We start from the raw sequence: 19,632 nt of genomic DNA on the forward strand, positions 1-19,632 counted from the left end.
CCGTGCGTCAGGACGCGAGTGGCGCATCTCCGGCACGGCCCGGTGGGGGTGACGTGAGCAGCGACTTCCAGTTCTGACCCGTAGGGGACGTGGTTCTGCAGCGAGAAAGCGGAGGAAATTATCGCGTCCCATCAAATCCCGGCGGGAGCCGACGCTCCTTTCATCCGGTCATGTTCGGCCACGCTGGAGATGCCGTGGCGCCTGCGAGGGTAGGGCGCGCTTTGTACTCCTCCGGCCCCACGCATGATCCGCCGCGACGCTTCGGGAGGTGGGAGTCGAGGAAGAGAGGGAGATCAGGGGGAGAGATAAGGGGGTTCCTGTCTGTCTCCTTCCTTCGCTCCACGCGGCGTATAAATGCGTGGAGGGCGCGTTATGGGGTCCAGGTCTGCGGAGGAGGGAACCGGCATCTGGTCTCATGTCTTCTGCGGTGAAGATGATGATCGCAGTCAGTGCTCTGATCTTCCTATTCTGCACTTTGACAGGTAATAATAATCATAACAGCATGACAAACTATAAAAACTAAGCAATAAGCACAATTAGAAAGACTGTAAAGACTAAATGATTTTCTGAGACAGTTGGCCCACCAACCAAAAATTAAATAAAACAAGCTCAATTATTAATGATCATTAATAATAATATCATTAATAATTGAGAATATGAAAAGCATTAGCATCATCCAGTCTGTTCTTAATGTCATTGTCGGGGCATTACAAAGTCCAAGAGTTAAAGCAGGATAAAACTCAATAAACGCATCTGGTTGGTGCACCGTATATTTAATTTCTAATTACATGTAATTCCATTTTCAGAGCATGTGCCTTTTTAGATGAATGTTGTATAGGGAGGATGATGCAGCGGGAAAAGATGAAATCATGTGCTGGAAAGGAAGTTCAATACTTCTGTTATGTTTCCTTCCCCTGATGTTGGATATAATAAATCATCTTTTCATTACTGCAAGGGTTTTGAAGTGCTTTGTTAAAATTGATATAAGTCTTCTGAACATTGTTTATTTTAACCTGTTTGTATTCAGATGCAAAAATGCAAATCATTTCCAGCAAGCCAGATGTGAAAGTCAGTGAAGATAGCTTGATACTTTGCAAAGGTTGGTATCTGATATTTTCAGTTCAGTCCTTTGCTTTGTAAGATGAGCAGGAAAATAAGTTAAATATCATTGTGCCACGTAGCGGGTGGAGAAGGGGAGATTTCATGGCAGAAGGATGGACATGATATTGAGGAGGAACACATGGAAGTGGACAAGGTTGATGAATCAACCAGCAAACTCATTATTAAAGCAGCGCAACTGGCTGATTCTGGAACATACACATGTGTGTGTGAGTTTGATTCCGGCCACAATGATGAAATATCTACAAATATTTATGTCTACGGTAAGATTTTTGTGTGGCTTGTTCAATTAAATTATCCCTCCATTGACTTAAACCTTTTTGGAAAAAGCTAACTAACATTTTTTCTTTTTTTAGAACCAATCAAATTTCACCAGACGACAGACTACCACGAGTTCTTGCTTGCCGATACGGTTTTGGTTCCCTGCATAGTGACTGGAAAGCCTGAAGTGGATGTCACCTGGTATCGGAACGGACAAAGTGTGGGTTCTGATGGTAGGGAGACTTTCTTCACAACGGCTGATACTGGCCCTTTATGTGGTAGGGGGGGTCCCTTCACCTTCTTAGCTCCACTCACCGTGCAATGGTGAACACAGGAGGGGCGAAGCAGCACAAGACCGATTTGCTCTCAGATCGAGGGATGTCCGATTTCTTTTGGTGGAGAGAATGATAATAAAATAAAGTTAGAAAAGCTGCCCTGTCCCCATTTCATGAAAAATGCCACCATTGAGAACCTTATAAAGTGTGTGTGTGTGTGTGTGTGTGTGGCTCAGTCAAATCAACTGAGGTGCATTTGAAATTTCCATTGGGTCTAAACTACTTCTTTTACATTTCTAGTTAAAAACAGGTTCGTGATTTTGCCTGACAAATCCCTGCAGATACGTAAGATTGAAAGGGACGACGAAGGTTCCTACTCCTGTAAGGCCACAATTACAGGGCGCCCAGTATCTGATATGAGGAACATCTCCGTGGTTGTAAATGGTAGGAGGAATATATTCATTTTGTCAGTAACTTCGGTCATGACATGTACATATTCAGCACTTTGGTCAACTCCTTTATAAATAAATATGGTAAGGTGTGGTAATGTAAAATCTTGACTGTGGTTGCACAGCACCGCCGACAGTGAAAATCCACGAGGAGGTGAAGAGAGTCTTGGCTGGACCTGAAATGACGGTGACTATGACATGTTTAGTCTCTGGAGCCCCTCAGCCAGTCATTTCTTGGACATTGTGAGTGTTTAAGGGTAAAATGTCCAACTGTATCCAAATGTTCATCATGTGCAATTAAAACAATGTTTTGTGATAAACGTCTTGTTTTGCATTTCTCCATTGAATGGATTTATGTTCATTTACATTTTTATTATGATATTACGTTTAAATATGCTTGCCAGTCTTATGTTGAACCACTTTCCATAATCTTTTCCTTCGCCAGCCCCATTACTGCAGATTTGTCCCAGTTCCAGTACAACTCAGACAAAAGTGAGCTAAAGATCAACACCGTTGACAGAAGATTCAATGGAGAATATATTTGCACAGCAAAAAACAAAATATCTGAGAAGAGTGCTACAATAATGCTTGATGTGTCAGGTATGTTTGCCATGCCTTTTGAAGTTGCATGAGTGCCCAACCGAATTATGCTGGTATTTATATAAGAGACGCTCAGCCAGTCAAACACAAAGTTGGAGCAGTCTGAAGTTTAGTAAACGGAGATATGGAGAATTTGGTCCTGTGTAAGCAACCAGAGTTTTCTTTTCAGAAGCCATTCTCATGAAAAAAATATTTGTTATTGTCCGTTCTCAGCTAGTTCAGAATTGGTCCATTTTGAGATGGGCTAGAATGACCAAGGAAGCTGCGGCTGCTTTATAAGTAAATAAAATCCAGCATTCATTTATCCTTTCGTCTTTTCCCCAAAATAAACAGAGCATCCTCTGGTGGTCCTGAGCCAAAATGAGACGCAAGTTGAGCCTGGGGGCAGAGTTATTGTGTCCTGCAGTGTTTCAGGGCATCCAACCCCTACATTCCAGTGGATCAGAAAGAGTCCAAATCTAAAAATGGTGAGTTCTGCATTTAATAGTATAGCTAATTTTTTCTTATTAGTCTGAAAATAACAGTTAATTGGTCGGGTGATTAAATTGATGTAATTTTTTAAAGAATATACTGCCTCTTTATATAACTGTATTACATGTATGTACCTCATGTATGTACCTTTTTTTTTCTTTTTTTGTTATAAAGACCTCCAACCGAACAACAGTAGTGGAATCTGATCTGATCATTGAGAATGTGATCCCCTCAGATGGAGGGATCTACTCTTGTGTGGCCGAGAGCTCGGCTGGAAGTGCATCGAATGATTTCATTCTGCAAAGTAAGGATTGTACTATATTCCATCTAGTTTATATCATATCTCTGCAGCAACATTTGTTCCAGTAAATAGGAATGCTAAGGTCATGGTTACACAGATATAATTAGTGTAAAAGTGCTGTGTAATGTATAATGGTGAAGGTGTGGCGTACCATACATCATCCCGGAAATAATTACAATGATGAACACTCAAAGTATTAGGACAATTTGATGATAAAAGGCACTCATCAAATCTTATGTTCCTAAATTCCTTACTTTTCAGCCTGGCCCGATAAACCAACCCAAGTCACAGTGAAACCTGGGGCTGCAGCAGCTAACTTCTTCCTAGATGTCCCCGTAGTGAATGGAGGATCCAACGTTACCGCCTATGTTCTCCAGTGGAGACAGCGGCCAGATCAGTCCTGGTCTGAGAAAGTTGTCCTGGCTGATGGTATATATTCTATCACTAAATTTTAAGCACAGAATGGAGCTTAAATGTAATATGCTAATTGTGAGTTTTACAAACCATAACGGTATGAATTTAAAAGTGAACAGAAATATCCAAACAATAACTGTGTGTAATATAGTCTTTTATACTACAGAGATACTTGCACAGTATTAGCAAAATATTTTATGAGCACTTTTTGGTCTCATGTTACACTGCCAGAGGCAGGAGCTTTTTGCAAACTTGAAAATGCACTGTGTAACAAATTTAATGTCACTCGCCACTTTCATAACCTGGTAAATGATTTTCTTTCTTTCCAGAACCCCTGGTAGCAGCCCCTCTGTTGCCTTACACTTCGTACTTTGTCCGTGTGGCAGCTCAGAACTCGATTGGTCAAGGAGTTTTCTCCAAAGACTACACCATACATACACTGGGGGAGCGTGAGTGTCACTTTGATTTTCCTTTCATTCACCCTGCAATAACCATCATTTTGCTGCTTGCATCTTCTCAACATTGTACTTCATTATATGTGTACATTTGCTATCATTCATATGGATCATTCATTTCATTGTTTCATGAAATTTTCTCGTCTGTGGTGACCATTTATCATCATCTGCTCCAATCAACTTGCTACTGAACAACGATCATTACCATAAACACCAAACACATAAACGTCTACTGCAGGAGGTAAACCTGTGATGAGCCTGTGACATATCTGTTAATGTGCAAAACTGTTCATATCCAACAAAAACCATTCTGAGCTCATTCAAAGACATTCAGGCTGTTCTTTGTCTTTAGGTGAGCCAGATAGACCTTTCCTAACATCCGATGATATCAAGCTGGAGGAGAACACCTTCTCCATCCCATTCAAGCAGCAGGACACTGGTGGCTCTCCCATCATACACTATGTTATACGCTACAGACCAGTGAGTCTCACCCTAAGCTGTCTGTCCAGAGGCTTTTACTGTTTTGACCCTCAATTGGACTAAAGTAAACGTCCCATTCACAGAACAGGGAAGATGAAGAGTGGCGGGAAAGGGAGTTGCCTTCAAATGCTACAAATGTGTTCCTGCATGATCTTCATTACAAGACAGAGTACCACGTGGAGCTCTTTTCTGTCAATCGTAAAGGCAGATCCAACCCAGCTGCATTTAACTTCACCACCCTAATGGCCACTGCAGGTATTAATGCACCAAATATTTTTCTAGTAAATCAGGTAAAAAGTGTATTTTATCCTGGCTGTGCTTCTTCGTTCACAGCCTTGAAAGTTGACCTGTCTGTGTTCCCCTTTTCCCTTTACTCCCTGTCTTTATAGACGGCAGGAAGTCTGGTATTGGGAAAGGAGGAGTGGTGGGCATTGTTATGCTGATTTTCCTGGTGCTGCTCATAGCTGTGGATGCCACCTGCTGCTATACCAACCACTGTGGCATGTTGATGTACCTGGCTGTCAAACTGTTTGGCCGTAAGACTCCTGGGGCTAAAAGCATGGAGGAGGGGGAAGGAACCATTTCAAATATGTAAGAGATATTTGTTTTTAAGTCATTAATATTTAGTCTTGGGTTTGGCGATATTTTTCCTAAACATATACACACAGCTATAATTCACCTTCCATTGCAAGAATGCTCCAATATCCATCAAAGGTTGTTTTTCTCTGTGTTTGAGAAGGGTGTGTATTAACAATTTGAGTCAGCCATGTTGAGTCTGAGCACATGTTTGTCCTTCAATCTAGAGACGTGAAGCTGAATGGTCTTGCAACTCCCCGCGGTAGCATCCCAAAACAGCAGACTCAAAATGGGGCTCAGAACATGGTGCAGTCGGAGGTCACATGCGACAAAGCACCCCTCACCAAATTCGAGTAGGTGCCCAGCCCCTGGGGTAGACATGGCCAGGCCTCGGCCTCATTAGCCATGCTCAACAAAAAATGGCACTTTTCATTCTTTAGAAAAATGTAGTTGTTTTCTTAGATGCCATTTTTTGATCTCCAATAAACCTCATTGCTCCTATATTAAAGTAAACGAATTGATTGCATCTTTACCCCAAACAGTGTATTCACTAGCCCAGTGTTCTTCAAAACACAGTCCTTATGGTCACATACTTCTCGTACTGCATCACCTTCCCTCTACCTAAAGTCAAACAACCTAAAGTACAAGACCGTAATTTTAAATTGCTGGACAGATTTGAAGAGCTCTGGGTTAGGGATTACTTAATGGTATTTTAAGGATGTGGTTACTTAATAATGGCATTTGGTCATTCAACAGGAAGTCCCCAGCCAATGGAAATCCAGTAACAGATCCCTGAAAAACACCAATGTGACGGTGACCAAGATATGAATGTGCAGTCAGTCAGTTTCAGGTTGCTGATAAGGCAAACAGGTTTAGACAAACAGGAGACTACAAAATAATCCAGGAACAAGGTAGACTAAGATGCAAATTACAGTTGACTGAGTGCCCATGTACAGCCAGATTTGTCTGATGAATTTCAACTCTTTATGTGCGAGATTTAATGCTTACTTTCATTTAAAAATTGAACATTAGTAATACTGAACCATACTATAGAAGAAAAATATGAAATTTAAGTTCATTTAAGTTATTTATTTGCTAAAAAATAATGAATATACATACAAAACATTTGCTATATTTCCACCCTGTACTTATAGGGTTCTGCTTTGTGAACTTCATCTCATTGTTCCTAAAAATACAGCTTGTACAGATGTCTAAATGCATGTACATGTAAGTTTTTTTTATGCCAGTGTAAATAATTTGTACATAAACTGTTTTGCTATATTTCATTTTTACAGATAATGACCAGAATGTAAAGAACATTCTTAGGCACAATAAATGATAAATTGTGTTAGAATTGTGTTAGAATTGTGTTTTGTTGCAGTAACTTACACACAGTAGAGGCAAATATTCCATTATGTTAAACAGCCACTTTATCTTATTTCTGAAAAGACTGTAAAGAGTGGCTTCAATGACAGGAAACTCTTTTGAAGAACTTCCCTCATGCAAAACACTGTTGAATTGCATTTGTAGACTATGTGTGAAGAACCAGGGAGCTAACGGTGCTACCAGTTAATTGAGTAGAGATGTAAAGTTTGTATTGTGATGGAAATCCATACACATTAATGCAAATGTGTCATTTTAATATTTAATTTCAAGATAAAGAGAAACAGTCAGAAGGTTTTAGCTACATGTCACATGCTGTTTTATGAGCATTGTCAAAAAGTTAGTTTTTCTTTATGCATGATATATTTGATGAATCCAGACTGTTCCTCTCAGTCACCTATAAAAGAAAAGAACTATTGACATTGTTTTGATATAATACAAACCTTGTAAGATGCATTAGGAAGTTAGGAAACTTACTGCAATTTGCCTTCCACTGTGGGGACACAGTGATGCCACTCAGCTGGCACACTTCTGCATAATTGCCCAGGGCCTTACACAGCACTTCCTTCTTTCCACCATGCTGACAAACATGGTAAAGACAGTCTGCAGCCAGCCTTTCTGGAGGAACCTTGTCATGGCAGGATGAGAAGGGACCACTTTCATCCTCGATCACACCGCAGTAACTTGTGCCTTTGTAAAGGGCATCATCCTCCACTGAGCAGGAGGGACACTGACCCTGGCAAGAATGCAGGCAGGAATTGTCACTGTCTGGTTGGCTCCAAGACTCTGCCCACTCAGCAGTGTTGGGGGTCAGCTTTCCATTCGCCATTGTAAAATCGTCTGTGGTGTCATTGTTGTAGTTTCCACACAAACCCTGCAAGTTCCTGAAATAACTGCTGGACACGGTCACCATTAGCAACTCAGCCCAGTCAAATGTAACCTCCACTCCAAAGTCAGTCTTCATGATGCCTTTAAATCCGTTCATGAGAATTTGTATGCCATCAGACGGCAGGGTCACGGGGATGTGAGAGATGACTCCATCAATCTGGACAAAGAAGGGTTTGCTCAGTCGGCAAGACTTATCTTGATATCTTGATTATTTTGCAATAACCAAGTTGATTTACACTCACCGTTAGTTTGCCTGGCTCACCATAGAGAACTGTGATTTCATGGTTTTTAACCGTAATAACTGCTGTCTTTATGTAGGAACCTCTGGAGTTGCCATGCATCTTGTTCACAGTCACCACACTGAAAGGTTTCAGGGTCTTGTCCGTGCCTGTTGTCTGAACCATTGTGTAAGTGCATGTTCCCTGGAAAAAGAAGACTTTTCCATCAAATGTCTGGAATTCTGGATCACCCATGGCCCAACAGGAAGCCTTGGACTTGGGTATACAAGTGGCTTTATCTTTCTCAATAATGCAAGTCTCCATTTCATGGCACGCCACTGCATCACAAGGGTCTAAACACAAAGGACATAAATATAAGAACAAGAAAAATATCTGTGGGTTTTTTTGGTCATTTGGTTCTTTTAACCTATGCTAAGTTATGGAGCTGAAAAATTACCAGAACCATAGCAGTCTCTCACGCCTTCAATGATTTCACAGATTTGATTGGGTCTGCACTGCACTGGTTCACAAGAATACATGCCAGATGTACATGAGCACTTTGTTGTGCAGTCTTCATCCATCACAGTTTCACCAGCCTATTGACAACCAGCACAGGCAATCACATTAGGTCACTGAACACACAGCTCATCAGTCCTTAATGCATTTGATTATTCAAAGACTTGCCCTATAAAACTGTCCATCAGCCAGACATCCACAGTTCTCTAATGGCACACAGTCCACTCCATCAAAGGCAAAACCATAGTCACACTGACATCCCTCCTGGCACCTAGAGCACTTCTGCGTCATGAATAAGCTGGCGCAGGAGGAGGAACAGCTGTCGGCACACAATTCATAATGGCTGTTCTTCGGACAATCCAAAGCTGGAAAAAAAGATGGTGGACATCTAGCTACCTGTTTGGTCTATTGTTGTATAGTAGCTAAGTGAAACTGAATCATTTTGGTGACTTACGACAAAAATTCGTGCTCCTCCAGCTCCGAATAGAGGATCCAGATGATTGGCAGAGGGCCACATAGTTCCTCAGGTGATAGCACAAGACCACTTGGTTGCCACCCTGAGCAGCCATGTCCTTCACACAGTCATCAAATGCGTTTTTAGGCGGCACAGTGGCATGACAATCAGAAAATGGACCTGACGTCGAGGTCAAGATAGCACAGGCCACCGTTGCCTCTTTTTCTTTTTCTTTATCAGGGACTGGACATTTGGACCCACATCCTATATGACATGTTACATGCTCATCAACCCAGCCTGCTGCAAACTTTTCAGGGGAGGAGGCCATAGCTTTTTCAGGCAGGAGGAAGTCATCAGCTTGGTTGTCGTTGTAGTTTCCACAGAGACCTCCTACATCACCTTTGTAAGATGATGGTATCTCCACTCTGGCAGTGGAGATTGTGTCGTAGGTCACCTTCAGCCCAAAGTCTGTTTGCAAAAGCAGCTGCAAGCCATTCTGAGAAACTTCCACTTTTCCATCGTCCAGGTCAAGGGGGAGATTCTTTGTAGTGCCATCCACCTGCCCACAAAAGGTAATTTAATGCTCTTAAAAGACCAATAGACCAATAACACGGATTATAACTGACAGTTTGAATACAATAATACATAAAAAGGAAAGGCGACTACCATTATTTTTAGAAGTCCTGGAAGCATGGTTATGTTGTAGTTGTAAATGTTTATGGTGATGCTACGGGTAACTAGCACATCTGCGGTTTGGGAAACCTGAAGCACTGTCACTGAGAAGGATGGCTTCTCTTCTTCCGCTTCTTCCATCTCTAAGGTGGCCGCCAGTTTAAATCTGCAGTCCCCTGACACACTAAAAGCTTTGCCATCGAAAGTCTGGAAGTTTCCAGAACCGGACACAGTGCAGGTCCCAGCTCCAATAGAGTAACAGGCCTGTTTCCCATCCTTGATCTGGCATTTCTCATTTGGCGCACATTTAAATGTGTTGTCACATTCCATTTTACCATCCTGTTTGCAGACACATCTTGTTTTGCATTGGCCATTGGGAAAGTAGGTTTGTCCCAGCTGGTAGTATTGGCCTTCATACATACACCCACAGTTCTCTTGTGACACACACTCACCATCGCTCAGGACAAACCCATCCTCACAAACACAACCCTCAGTGCAAGATGCTTCACATGCCACAGGCTCTGAAAGGCCACTGCACGTCTGAGGACAACTAGATCCACACACCTCATAGTGACTGTTGGCTTTGCACGACAGAGCTAAAAGAGATCACAAGAAATGCAATGAGGAGGGTGAATTTTGGTGCAGGAAAACAGTGTGTAAAAAGATTTTTAAAATGACTTACGACAGAAGGTTACATTTCTCCATCTTTCCACATTGGCCTGGACACCTTGGCATGCTGCAGCATAAGCACTCACTGCATTGCAGATAGCACTGGAATGGCCCTGATACATGCACACATCATATACACAGTTGTCATAGAAAGGCTCTGCTTTCACTTTGCCATGGCAGTCCTTGAATGGGCCGATAGGGTTTGTAATGATTTTGCAGGGTAAACTGTATTCTGTTTTTCTCAATGCCACTTCATCACACATGGGGCAGTTTTTGCCCTGGCATTCATTGGAGCAGCCAGGATTGTCCTTCACCTTCCAGCTGGCCCCAAAAATAGTAGGAGTTTTGGCTGGGGTTTTGTCTGGCAAGGATAGATCATCTGTGATATCACTGTTATAATTTCCACAAAGGCCACCAACAACACCTTTGTAGGTACTGGGAAGGGTGACTGCAACATATGCAATCCAGTTGAATTCCACTTTTAGGCCAAAATTGGTTTTTACTACACCAAACTGCCCTTTTCGAAAGATTGAAATCCTCCCGTCATCCATTGGCAAGTTCACATACAGGTTGTTAAGCTTGGAAAAAGCACAAAACAGCTTGATTAGATACTGAATATTATTGACTTAAAGCATCTTTATTAAATATTTTAGAGCTTTTCAAATTTATTGAACTTACCATGACTTTGTTGAGGTTATCAGTGCTCATGATGATGGTGTATCCATAGACAGATATCTGAACTGTCTTAGTGTAAGCGACGGCTTTGTTTTGACCCCTGTTCTCATTCTGAACTTGCACCTCAAAGGGTTCCAGAGAGGGATCTGTTGTGCCTACCAGCTTTGACAAGACATAAGTACATGTGCCCTGGAAGTCAAATTTCTTGCCATCAAATGTGTGGTAATGGGGATCTCCAGAAGCCCAGCAGGTAGTGAAAGATTCAGGGTAACAGTCTCTGTCTCCATTTCGCACTGCACATATTTCCGATTTCTTGCAGTGATGGCCGTCCGTACATTTAACTTGTCCAGAACTGCATGTACATCTTTTAGTGCACTTTTCGTCACCCCAGAACTTTTGAGGTTGGTAATAGCGGCCCTCGTACACACAGCCACACGTTTTCACAGGGACACAATTTTCTCCACTGAGCACATAACCCTTATCACACTGGCAACCCTCCACACAGGGCAGCAGGCATTTGGCCGAAGCATCTCTGTCAGAACAGGAGGGAGCACAAGCTGTTCCACAGGCCTCATAATGACTGTTTGGAGGACATGTCAAAGCTTGAAGAGGAGAAAATAAACACTTTTTTTAGGACACTTTTTGTTCAGGTATAGTGTTCCAAGATCTGTTTCTGAAAGTCGACTCACTACTCAACTTGATGGCTGAAACAAAGCCCGGTCTTTGTTTTTTACTTTATAACCCTAAAATGTCAACCTACTCCATGTGCTGAAATTATTTTGGGGGGGGATTTCATAGGGTTGGTACAGAGTTCAATTCCAGCATTCAACATGAAAGTTAATTTGGCAGCTTATTCTGCAGCAAGTTTCAGGGCTCTTATGATGGCCAGAAACACACAAACATGAATAAAAACAAATTACTCAGCATAACATGAGGGCAATGCAGGACATGGGGCATGGGAGTTGCCCAGGGCCACCTACACTGAGCCTCCAAGGCCCACGGGGTCTCTGTCTTTGGTGCTGCCTGCATCAGAAGTGAAAGCATCCTGCTTTTATCCGGGTTGCCTGGGCAGTGTTGACCCCCCAGGCTTTGTCCTTCCCATAATAAATACCTTCACCTGTTGGCTTTTTAGCCACCTCCTTTTGGCTCAGCCCTGTTTTCTTGTTACACATGGAAACAACCAGAGGCGATTGGCAAAAGTGATCAGCTGTTTGTTTCCCCAGCCCATTGGCGAAAGGGAGGGCCAGATAAAACAAAATCTATCCATTTGGTTGGACTAGATCCTCTGAAGAGAGGGTGTGGAGAGAGGAGAGATAAGCAACTATAGTTTAGAAATGAGTACAAAACTTAAAAATGTACTGAGAAGACCATATCATAAACAAAAGTGGCAGTTGTAGAGGTGGTGGTGTTTTTTTTTTTTTTTTGATAGAAGCCAGTTCCTCTGCCAGTGATATGGAAATGCGGATCCTGTCAGATCCTGTTTGAATTTCACAGGACTGACTTCACATGACCTTTCTGAACCATGGATGCTTATTGGACAGGGTGGAGATGCTACTGGGTTGAAGGCCTGGGGTTGGCGCAACTATTCCATATTTATCAAAGACAATATGTGGCACGTTAAAAGCATAGGCTGTGAAAAGTAGGTAGACTTAAAGAAACAGTCATGGCATGTAACGTAATAAGCAGCACAAAACATCAGCTTCAGGAAAATAAACTATTTGCATTGTTGTATTAATTTAGAATAAAAATAGAAGACTTACGACAGCCAGCAACCGTCCTCCAGTTGCTTGAGATTTTGACTCTTTCAGCCATGCAAGCGTCAACATAGCTTGCCAAGTTATCACATAGGAAGGTCCGGACACCTTTATTCATACAGACATCATAGACACAGTTATTAAGATACATTTCAGGATCTATGGTTTTATGACCGATGGCAAATGGCCCATCAGCTTTGTTCAGGATGCCACAGTGTTTTGTGCTTTTGTATTTCACTTGTTGTGCTTCTGAACAACTAGGGCATTTCCCTTGGCAGTCATCAATGCAGAACAAATCTTTGTCATCTACTTTCCAGCTCTTTGCAAACTCCAAGACAGTGGAAAGCTGAGTTCCACTGGGTGCTGTCCACTCATCCTTGCGATTGCCATTGTAGTTCCCGCAGAGCCCACCTAGGGCGCTGAAGTACTTGATGGGAGCTGTGATGTACAGCATTGAATTCCAGTCATACTTTACTTCTAGGCCAAAATCTGTACTCACGGTGGCAGTCCTGCCTTGTTGCGCCACCTGAATTTTCCCCCCAGCAAGACTCACAGGCAGGAAAGTATTTTCATCATTTACCTGAATTAAATAGAAATAAAAAAGGGGTTTGTGCAGCAATCATTTTCTTTCATTTTTTCACTGTGTAAAAATCAGCGGTTACTATTTAATTATTAATTACATTACAGTACAGGCCAAGTTTGGACCCACCTTCTCATTTAAAGTGTTTTCTTTATTTTCATGACCATTTACATTGGTAGATTCTCACTGAAGGCATCAAAACTAGGAATGAACACAGGCAAAGGGACCAACAAGTGCTAAACACCTGTGGGAACTCCTTCAAGACCATTTCAGGTGACGACCTCTTGAAGCTCATCGGGAGAATGCCAAGAGTGTGCAAAGCAGTAATCAGAGCAAAGGGCGGCTATTTTGAAAGACCTTTGAAGGACCTTTTTTTGTTAAGTACATAACTCCACATGTGTTCATTCATAGTTTTCATGTCTTCAGTGAGAATCTACCAGTGTAAATGGTCATGAAAATAAAGAAAACACATTGAATGAGAAGGTGTGTCCAAACTTTTGGCCTGTTCTGTATCTAAGGCTTGATTACTTGACTGTTGCCTGCATACAGTCTCAGGTATTCAGTACTAGAATAGTACTTATTTGCACCACTTACCTGCACTTGACCCTTCTGGCCACTGATAACCACAGTATAGTCATACACTATTACAGTGACTTTTCTGACAAAAGAAACCCACTTGTTTCCTCTGTGTTCATTCTTGGCCAGAACAGTGAAGGGGGTATGATTAGGTATATCTTTCACTTTTGCCATAGTGTAAGTACAGGTCCCCTGGAAGTCAAACCGTGTGCCATCAAAAGTCCTGTAGTGGGGGTCTCCGAGAGCTGAACATGTTGCAGTGGCCACAGGGACACAGGCACCGTTTTTGCACTGCTGCTTCTTCGGACATATAAGAGTTTCACAGGGGTCTGGTGGTGGAGGGACAGTCACTGTATCTTGGATGCCAGCTGGAAAAAAAGGAAAGGTGCCTCATTTTCCCGATTACATTTACATTTACATTTACAGTATTTATCAGACGCCCTTATCCAGAGTGACTTACAATCAGTATTTACAGGGACAGTCCCCCTGGAGCAACTTAAGGTTAAGTGTCTTGCTCAGGGACACAATGGAAGTAAGTGGGATTTGAACCCGGGTCTTCTGGTTCACAGGCGAATGTCTTACCCACTAAGCTACTACCACCTTCCAATGATTACAATTTAAGCATCAACAAACAAAGGAGTTTAAATAATGCATGCTTACCTGTACGGCACACTCCTGTTGTACCATAACCATATCTGACTTTTCCTCCATAGATGTAAACTGCCATGACAGCATTACCAGAGACTGTCACTGCACCCTTCAGTTTAGTTAGAGGCATGAAACCCATGACATAATTGTGGTCAGAGGGGAACGGCGTCCATTTAGTTACATCCTTCATAGTGTCAGATGCTTCAGCCTCAACAACAACAACAGCAGTGCTTTCATAACCGTCTAGTAAATATATGGACCACGACGATGAGAACTCAGATGTGGGAATTACATTAGTGAGAAATTCATCATAGGGATGATTGGTACCATAGTACATCACCATGACCTTTTTGTTGCTGTTGACAATGACAGGTGTGTTTTTCTTAACGTTGAAGTTCCACACGTCACCAGTGTTAAGTTTCCTCTTATATTCTTTTCCATCGGAAATGGTGACTTGCGTGTCGTCCTCAGGACTGACCACATAAGCTGTGTCAGTTCCAATGAGCCATTGCATTGCAGGAACCAAGTAATTTGTTGAGAGCCTCTCCACCGGAACCAGTTGCTCATAAACATGCTCACAGGTTCCAAATGCTTTGGAACACTGGTGCCCCGCGAGAGCAGCCAAGGGAAGCTTAGACGTAATCACTGTGCCACTCAATGTTGACTGGCTTTGGAACTGGTAGACTTCATAAGGGGCTAGCTGAAGGGTAAACTTTTCCCCAGTTTTCCATGGTTTCATCCCTTTGACCTCCACGTTCGATGTCGGAAGGATGTCCACTGTGTTAGCCTCCCCTTGATTGACAATGGCCACAAGTTTGTCAAACTCCCGAGGCCCTGTGTTTGGTGTGAAGACCACATACTTTTTCCCTAAGTCAGATGAGGGAAAGATCACACTGCTGTCACCCGAGAAGGGCTTTATGTTTGACGTCACCACAGAGACATGTTGGTCTGAGGTGACCATCACCACTTTTTTAGATGTCCCTGGGCCTGAGAGCTCAGCAGAAGATGGTAGGTCAACCCATGTGGTGGCTTGCTTTTCTATTTGGACTGTTTTTTTAAAATCAATAGCTGGAACCTCCACTTTGACAGTAGCAGCAAGGTCCTGGGCAGTAACAGCGAGCTGTAGTTTACCGTTGGTCCCCAGGTGGTTTGTCAAAAATGCTGTCACGAACTTGCGACCCATAGGACATCCGTTGACTGTCAAAAAAATTATAATTATCATTTTATTGATGATGCAAAATGTCTTTTTCGAAAACAATTTAACATAATAATATTTTGTTTCAATAAACCAAGTAATTGAGAAACAACATTTTTTGGTATAATATTTTGCAATTCTTCAGGAATGCATGTGGGATGAAATGAAAATATTATTAGAACTATCTTATAATAATATGTATGTAATAATATGTACATGTAAATGTAAACTAAAACACTATGACAATAGATCTGAAAAACCATGACAATTAATAAGGGATTTGGGGTGCTGAATGCAGGTTCACCCATATATACAGTATGATTATGAATACAAGGTAATAACCTTTATGTTTATAAGATCCAAAATGCTCACACATTGTATGACAAATTACTTTCACATAAATAAATATGTACTGCAGGTCCCCACAAATACATACAAACTTTGGTAAATGTGTACATAGCAAGGTTTCTTACCGCTAGCTATGACCGCCATCACACAGATTAAGATTAAGTGCTTATCCATGGCTATAATGAAGAACAAGCAATAAAAATATCACGTTATCATATTTTATTTTTTAATTGTTTATTTGCTGTCATTCAATACAGATAAAAACTTGACAAAACCCACCTTCAATCTGAAGTCACGAAAAGCCAAATGAGAACACAATGGAGAGTCACGCTTAAATACAGCAAATTTGTTTACAATTAGCAAACAGGCTCTAAGCCTCCAGCTCATCATTACTTATTTGTTTTCATTGAAAGGTTAAATATATTTATGGGTGGTGGAAAACCTGTGTGTGCAGAAGCTGTATGCTCACAACTGTCAGTTGTTGTAATCACAAATTACGAATTGTAAATGTTTGCCGATACAAGCTTGGTCAGGGCTGCAGCAGTTTTAGGTGTGAATATCAATAAGACTAATTCTGTTTAGCAGTTAAACCCCTGCACTACACATCTAGACTCCTCTAAACCACTCGAAGTCTATCTTTCTTAAATGGAACCGAAAATCTTAAAAATTTTTATGGATTAAAAAAAAACAAAAAACATGATGAGCAAATGCCGCCACACAGAGTAACAGCACACCAACAGTTTATTAAAATAATACATTTCTCAACAGTTTACTTTGTTTTATATAGTGGGCACACATTGGAACACTGTAGAGTTATAAAGGTAAATGGTGGGGTTTATTATTAATAATTTTTTCTTTGTTTGGGCAACCCGGGGTGTTTGTGGACAGTCGTTACAGTGACAATTCCTGGGTTTAAGAAGCTGGGACTGAGGGCTGAGAAGACCTATATCCAGAAGGAGACCATACAATAAGTAGTTACAGGGACAGTCCCCCAGGAGCAGCTCAGGGTTAAGTATCTTGCTCACTGAAACAATGTAGTAAGTGGGTTTTAAACCTGAGACTTTAGAGTCTACTGGATCAAAGGCGAGTGTGTTACCCACTAGTCTACAACCCCCCACGCTCCTTTGTCTATTTGTGTCATACAACAGTAAATGTCCAGGATTTTGTGATTTTGAGTTATGTTTTTTTAACCTCGTTATGGCTTTTTACATGTTTGTCTCTCTGTAATATTTACTTTTTGAGTAATAAATGCTGCTATTTTGGACTGAACATCCAGTGTCTTTTTGCCTGTCTGTTTATTCCCTTACAATACCAAAATTTAATAATATTAGGTGAACAATATAGCTTATATAGCTTATTTCCTACTGGGAGATCTGTTTTAATGACTCCAGCCATAGAATCAAGTGCTTACACATAAGTTTATATATATATATTTTTTTTTAAATAAATACACACACACACACACACACAAATGCATAAAACATATTTTTCACAAAAGAAAAATTGTTATGCAAAGTGAGGCCACATCCGTTGCTCACTTTCATTTTACCTGCAGTCTGCAGTCACCTCATCAGGATATTTTGCTTGATATATCGTGCCATTAAATATTTAAACAGCTTGCAGAGCTTCTAGAGTATTTTCTTTAGAGCAGTTTGACTGATGTGTTTATTATAATGACTGCTAAGTTACATATACCAAAAGCTGCCAACGTTTGCCAACAAACATTGTTTTAATATTATGTATTTGGATTTTTATTTCTTATTAACAGTAAGGTGCAGAAAGTGTCTGTGTTGGATGGATTTCCTCTTTCAGGTTATCATTCCTACTCAGGATCATATGGATCCTAATGGATCCTATGAGCTCTATGCACTGTAGGAATAAAATGTAAATCTCCTACAATCATTTCCCTGCATGCAAAAGTAACAACTTTGTAAGAATGATGTTATCTAGTGTTTACTACAATGCCTTGTCATTTAATTTGTTGTTTGCAGAATTCTATCACATGCAGTTTGGCTTTATATTGTTATTATTAAATATTTAAGCATCTCTTAAGAGCCCTTTCTACACAATTTCTTAGAATAAACCCCACTTCCATCAGCTAATATGGTGTGTTCATGTCATCTTAATCCAGCTACCAGCATTATGCTGTTTTTTTCTCAACAGGATATCTATTTCTCTAAATAAATATTGTTTTTGAGCAGTTTGTAAACCTCAAGTAAAGCAAAGTGTCCTCCCTGATGTGGGCTTGGTGGACAATCACGAGTGTATCCTGGTGCCAGGTAAGCAATACACCGGATGATCGCATGATGTAAAAAAAATGTGATTAATCTCACCAGATCACCTTCTCCCATTGCTCCACGGTCCAGTTCTGATGACCACATGCCTATTGCAGGCACTTTTGGTAGTGTGTTCTGATATGTTCTCTTTAAAATCAAAAACAGAATTCTACTTTTGACCTATAAAGCTGTTGGACGTGCCCTGCAGTACCTGAGTGAACCTTTAGTTATTTATGATCCTCTACACCCCCTGCGTTCGAAGGGTGTGGGGTCACTACTGGTACCCAAAATAGAGAAGGTCACAGCTGGTAGCAGATCCTTCTCCTATAGAGCTCAGCAGTTGAGGAACGGCTTGCCAGTCAATGTTCGGGATTCAGACACAGTCTTAGTGTTTAAATTTAAACTGAAATGACATCTGTTTACACTGATCTTCTGTTAAAATCCCAGACACAGTACACTTTATTACACAGTCACCTAGTCAGGCATAGACAGTGTTAAATTCGCCTTAGTTAGGCTGTCCTAGTTGGTGTACCGGGGCACTGTTGCACAAATATACCACTATAACCACATATATTTCTGTACCAGTTGTACAATGCCACCATATGCTGCTGCTTCTTTTTGTTCTCACTGAGGCACTGAATCAAGCGCTCAGACCACCTCCAGAGTCCAATGATGAGATCACCGGAGGGATCCTAGTCCCTAGCAATGAACTGCTGATGAGACAACTTAGCATGAAATGTACCAGATGGTCCCCACAGCAACCACCACTGTAACAGCTAAAGCTTCAGGGATCTCCTAATGGACCAGTAGCATCATAATGGACATACAATGTACACCATAACACTCAATTAAAACCTACTCTGCACTGTCCAGTACCTCCAAACATGGACAGATGCTCTATACTACACTTTTGACTTTTCCTGTTTTTTTTGTTTGTTTGTTTTTTTATTATTATTATTACCAACCCTGCAGTGACACCAATTGCAGGCTCACTCTACCCTGAGACGGTATCCCACTCTGTATCACTCCTTCCCAAGGTTTCTTCCTTGTGTGCAGAAGGGTCAAGTGTGGGGGGTGTCAAATGTAGGGTCTGTCAAAGCCCATTGAGACATACTGTATGTGATTATGGGCTACATAAGAAATAAATGTCCTTTAACCACTGAATCTTAAGCAGGGTCACAGCTGTTAAAGCCCATCCTAGAATATTGTGCACAGGGTGGGGCCTACCATATCCCACCCACTGCCAGTTGCCAAGGTAAAAAGATACTGTTATTCAGGTCAGTGGTCATTATGTTATGCGTGATCTGTGTGTTTACCTGAAGATTTCAGGTCACAAACTTGCAGATGCCCTGTGTCTCTTGTAAGAATCTCAACTAATC

At 41.4% G+C, this 19,632-nt stretch overlaps 2 protein-coding genes across 3 annotated transcripts; one reads left to right on the forward strand and one right to left on the reverse strand.

The window, feature by feature from the left end:
• The first annotated feature begins 14 nt into the window (after nt 1-14).
• Nucleotides 15-6,752, forward strand: ncam3 (neural cell adhesion molecule 3). Of its 2 annotated transcripts, XM_028981340.1 has the most exons (16): nt 15-482; nt 1,028-1,099; nt 1,182-1,382; nt 1,476-1,613; nt 1,956-2,099; nt 2,230-2,347; nt 2,550-2,704; nt 3,038-3,171; nt 3,350-3,479; nt 3,738-3,905; nt 4,220-4,339; nt 4,698-4,825; nt 4,909-5,080; nt 5,215-5,416; nt 5,629-5,754; nt 6,158-6,752. In XM_028981340.1, exons 1-16 carry the CDS (start codon nt 416-418, stop codon nt 6,195-6,197), a joined length of 2,115 nt encoding a protein of 704 aa, XP_028837173.1. In that variant the 5' UTR covers nt 15-415; the 3' UTR covers nt 6,198-6,752. The 2 variants fall into 2 exon arrangements, with proteins under 2 accessions (XP_028837173.1, XP_028837174.1); XM_028981341.1 differs by having other exon boundaries at nt 4,220-4,340; nt 4,696-4,825; nt 5,629-6,752.
• LOC114790908 (IgGFc-binding protein-like) lies at nt 6,476-16,282 on the reverse strand. The gene is made up of 14 exons (XM_028981339.1): nt 16,257-16,282; nt 16,103-16,153; nt 14,447-15,631; nt 13,805-14,154; nt 12,637-13,210; nt 10,880-11,478; nt 10,215-10,779; nt 9,527-10,128; nt 8,861-9,419; nt 8,575-8,771; nt 8,348-8,486; nt 7,915-8,243; nt 7,262-7,829; nt 6,476-7,181 (listed from the first exon to the last, which is right to left on the reverse strand). The coding sequence occupies exons 2-14, from the start codon at nt 16,149-16,151 to the stop codon at nt 7,174-7,176; spliced, it is 5,724 nt and encodes a 1,907-aa protein (XP_028837172.1). The 5' UTR covers nt 16,152-16,153; nt 16,257-16,282; the 3' UTR covers nt 6,476-7,173.
• Between the last annotated feature and the right edge of the window lie 3,350 nt (nt 16,283-19,632).

This window comes from Denticeps clupeoides, chromosome 5, assembly GCF_900700375.1.
Source record: "Denticeps clupeoides chromosome 5, fDenClu1.1, whole genome shotgun sequence".
Lineage (NCBI taxonomy): Eukaryota > Metazoa > Chordata > Actinopteri > Clupeiformes > Denticipitidae > Denticeps > Denticeps clupeoides.

Coding starts and splice junctions, on each gene's coding strand:
- ncam3 (XM_028981340.1), top strand. CDS start 416: ATGTCTTCTGCGGTGAAGATGATGATCGCAGTCAGTGCTCTGATCTTC. Junction 483..1,027: donor CCTATTCTGCACTTTGACAG/GTAATAATAATC, acceptor GTTTGTATTCAG/ATGCAAAAATGCAAATCATT. Junction 2,705..3,037: donor AATAATGCTTGATGTGTCAG/GTATGTTTGCCA, acceptor CAAAATAAACAG/AGCATCCTCTGGTGGTCCTG.
- LOC114790908 (XM_028981339.1), bottom strand. CDS start 16,151: ATGGATAAGCACTTAATCTTAATCTGTGTGATGGCGGTCATAGCTAGC. Junction 15,632..16,102: donor GATGGCGGTCATAGCTAGCG/GTAAGAAACCTT, acceptor TTTTTTTGACAG/TCAACGGATGTCCTATGGGT. Junction 8,244..8,347: donor GAGAGACTGCTATGGTTCTG/GTAATTTTTCAG, acceptor CTTTGTGTTTAG/ACCCTTGTGATGCAGTGGCG.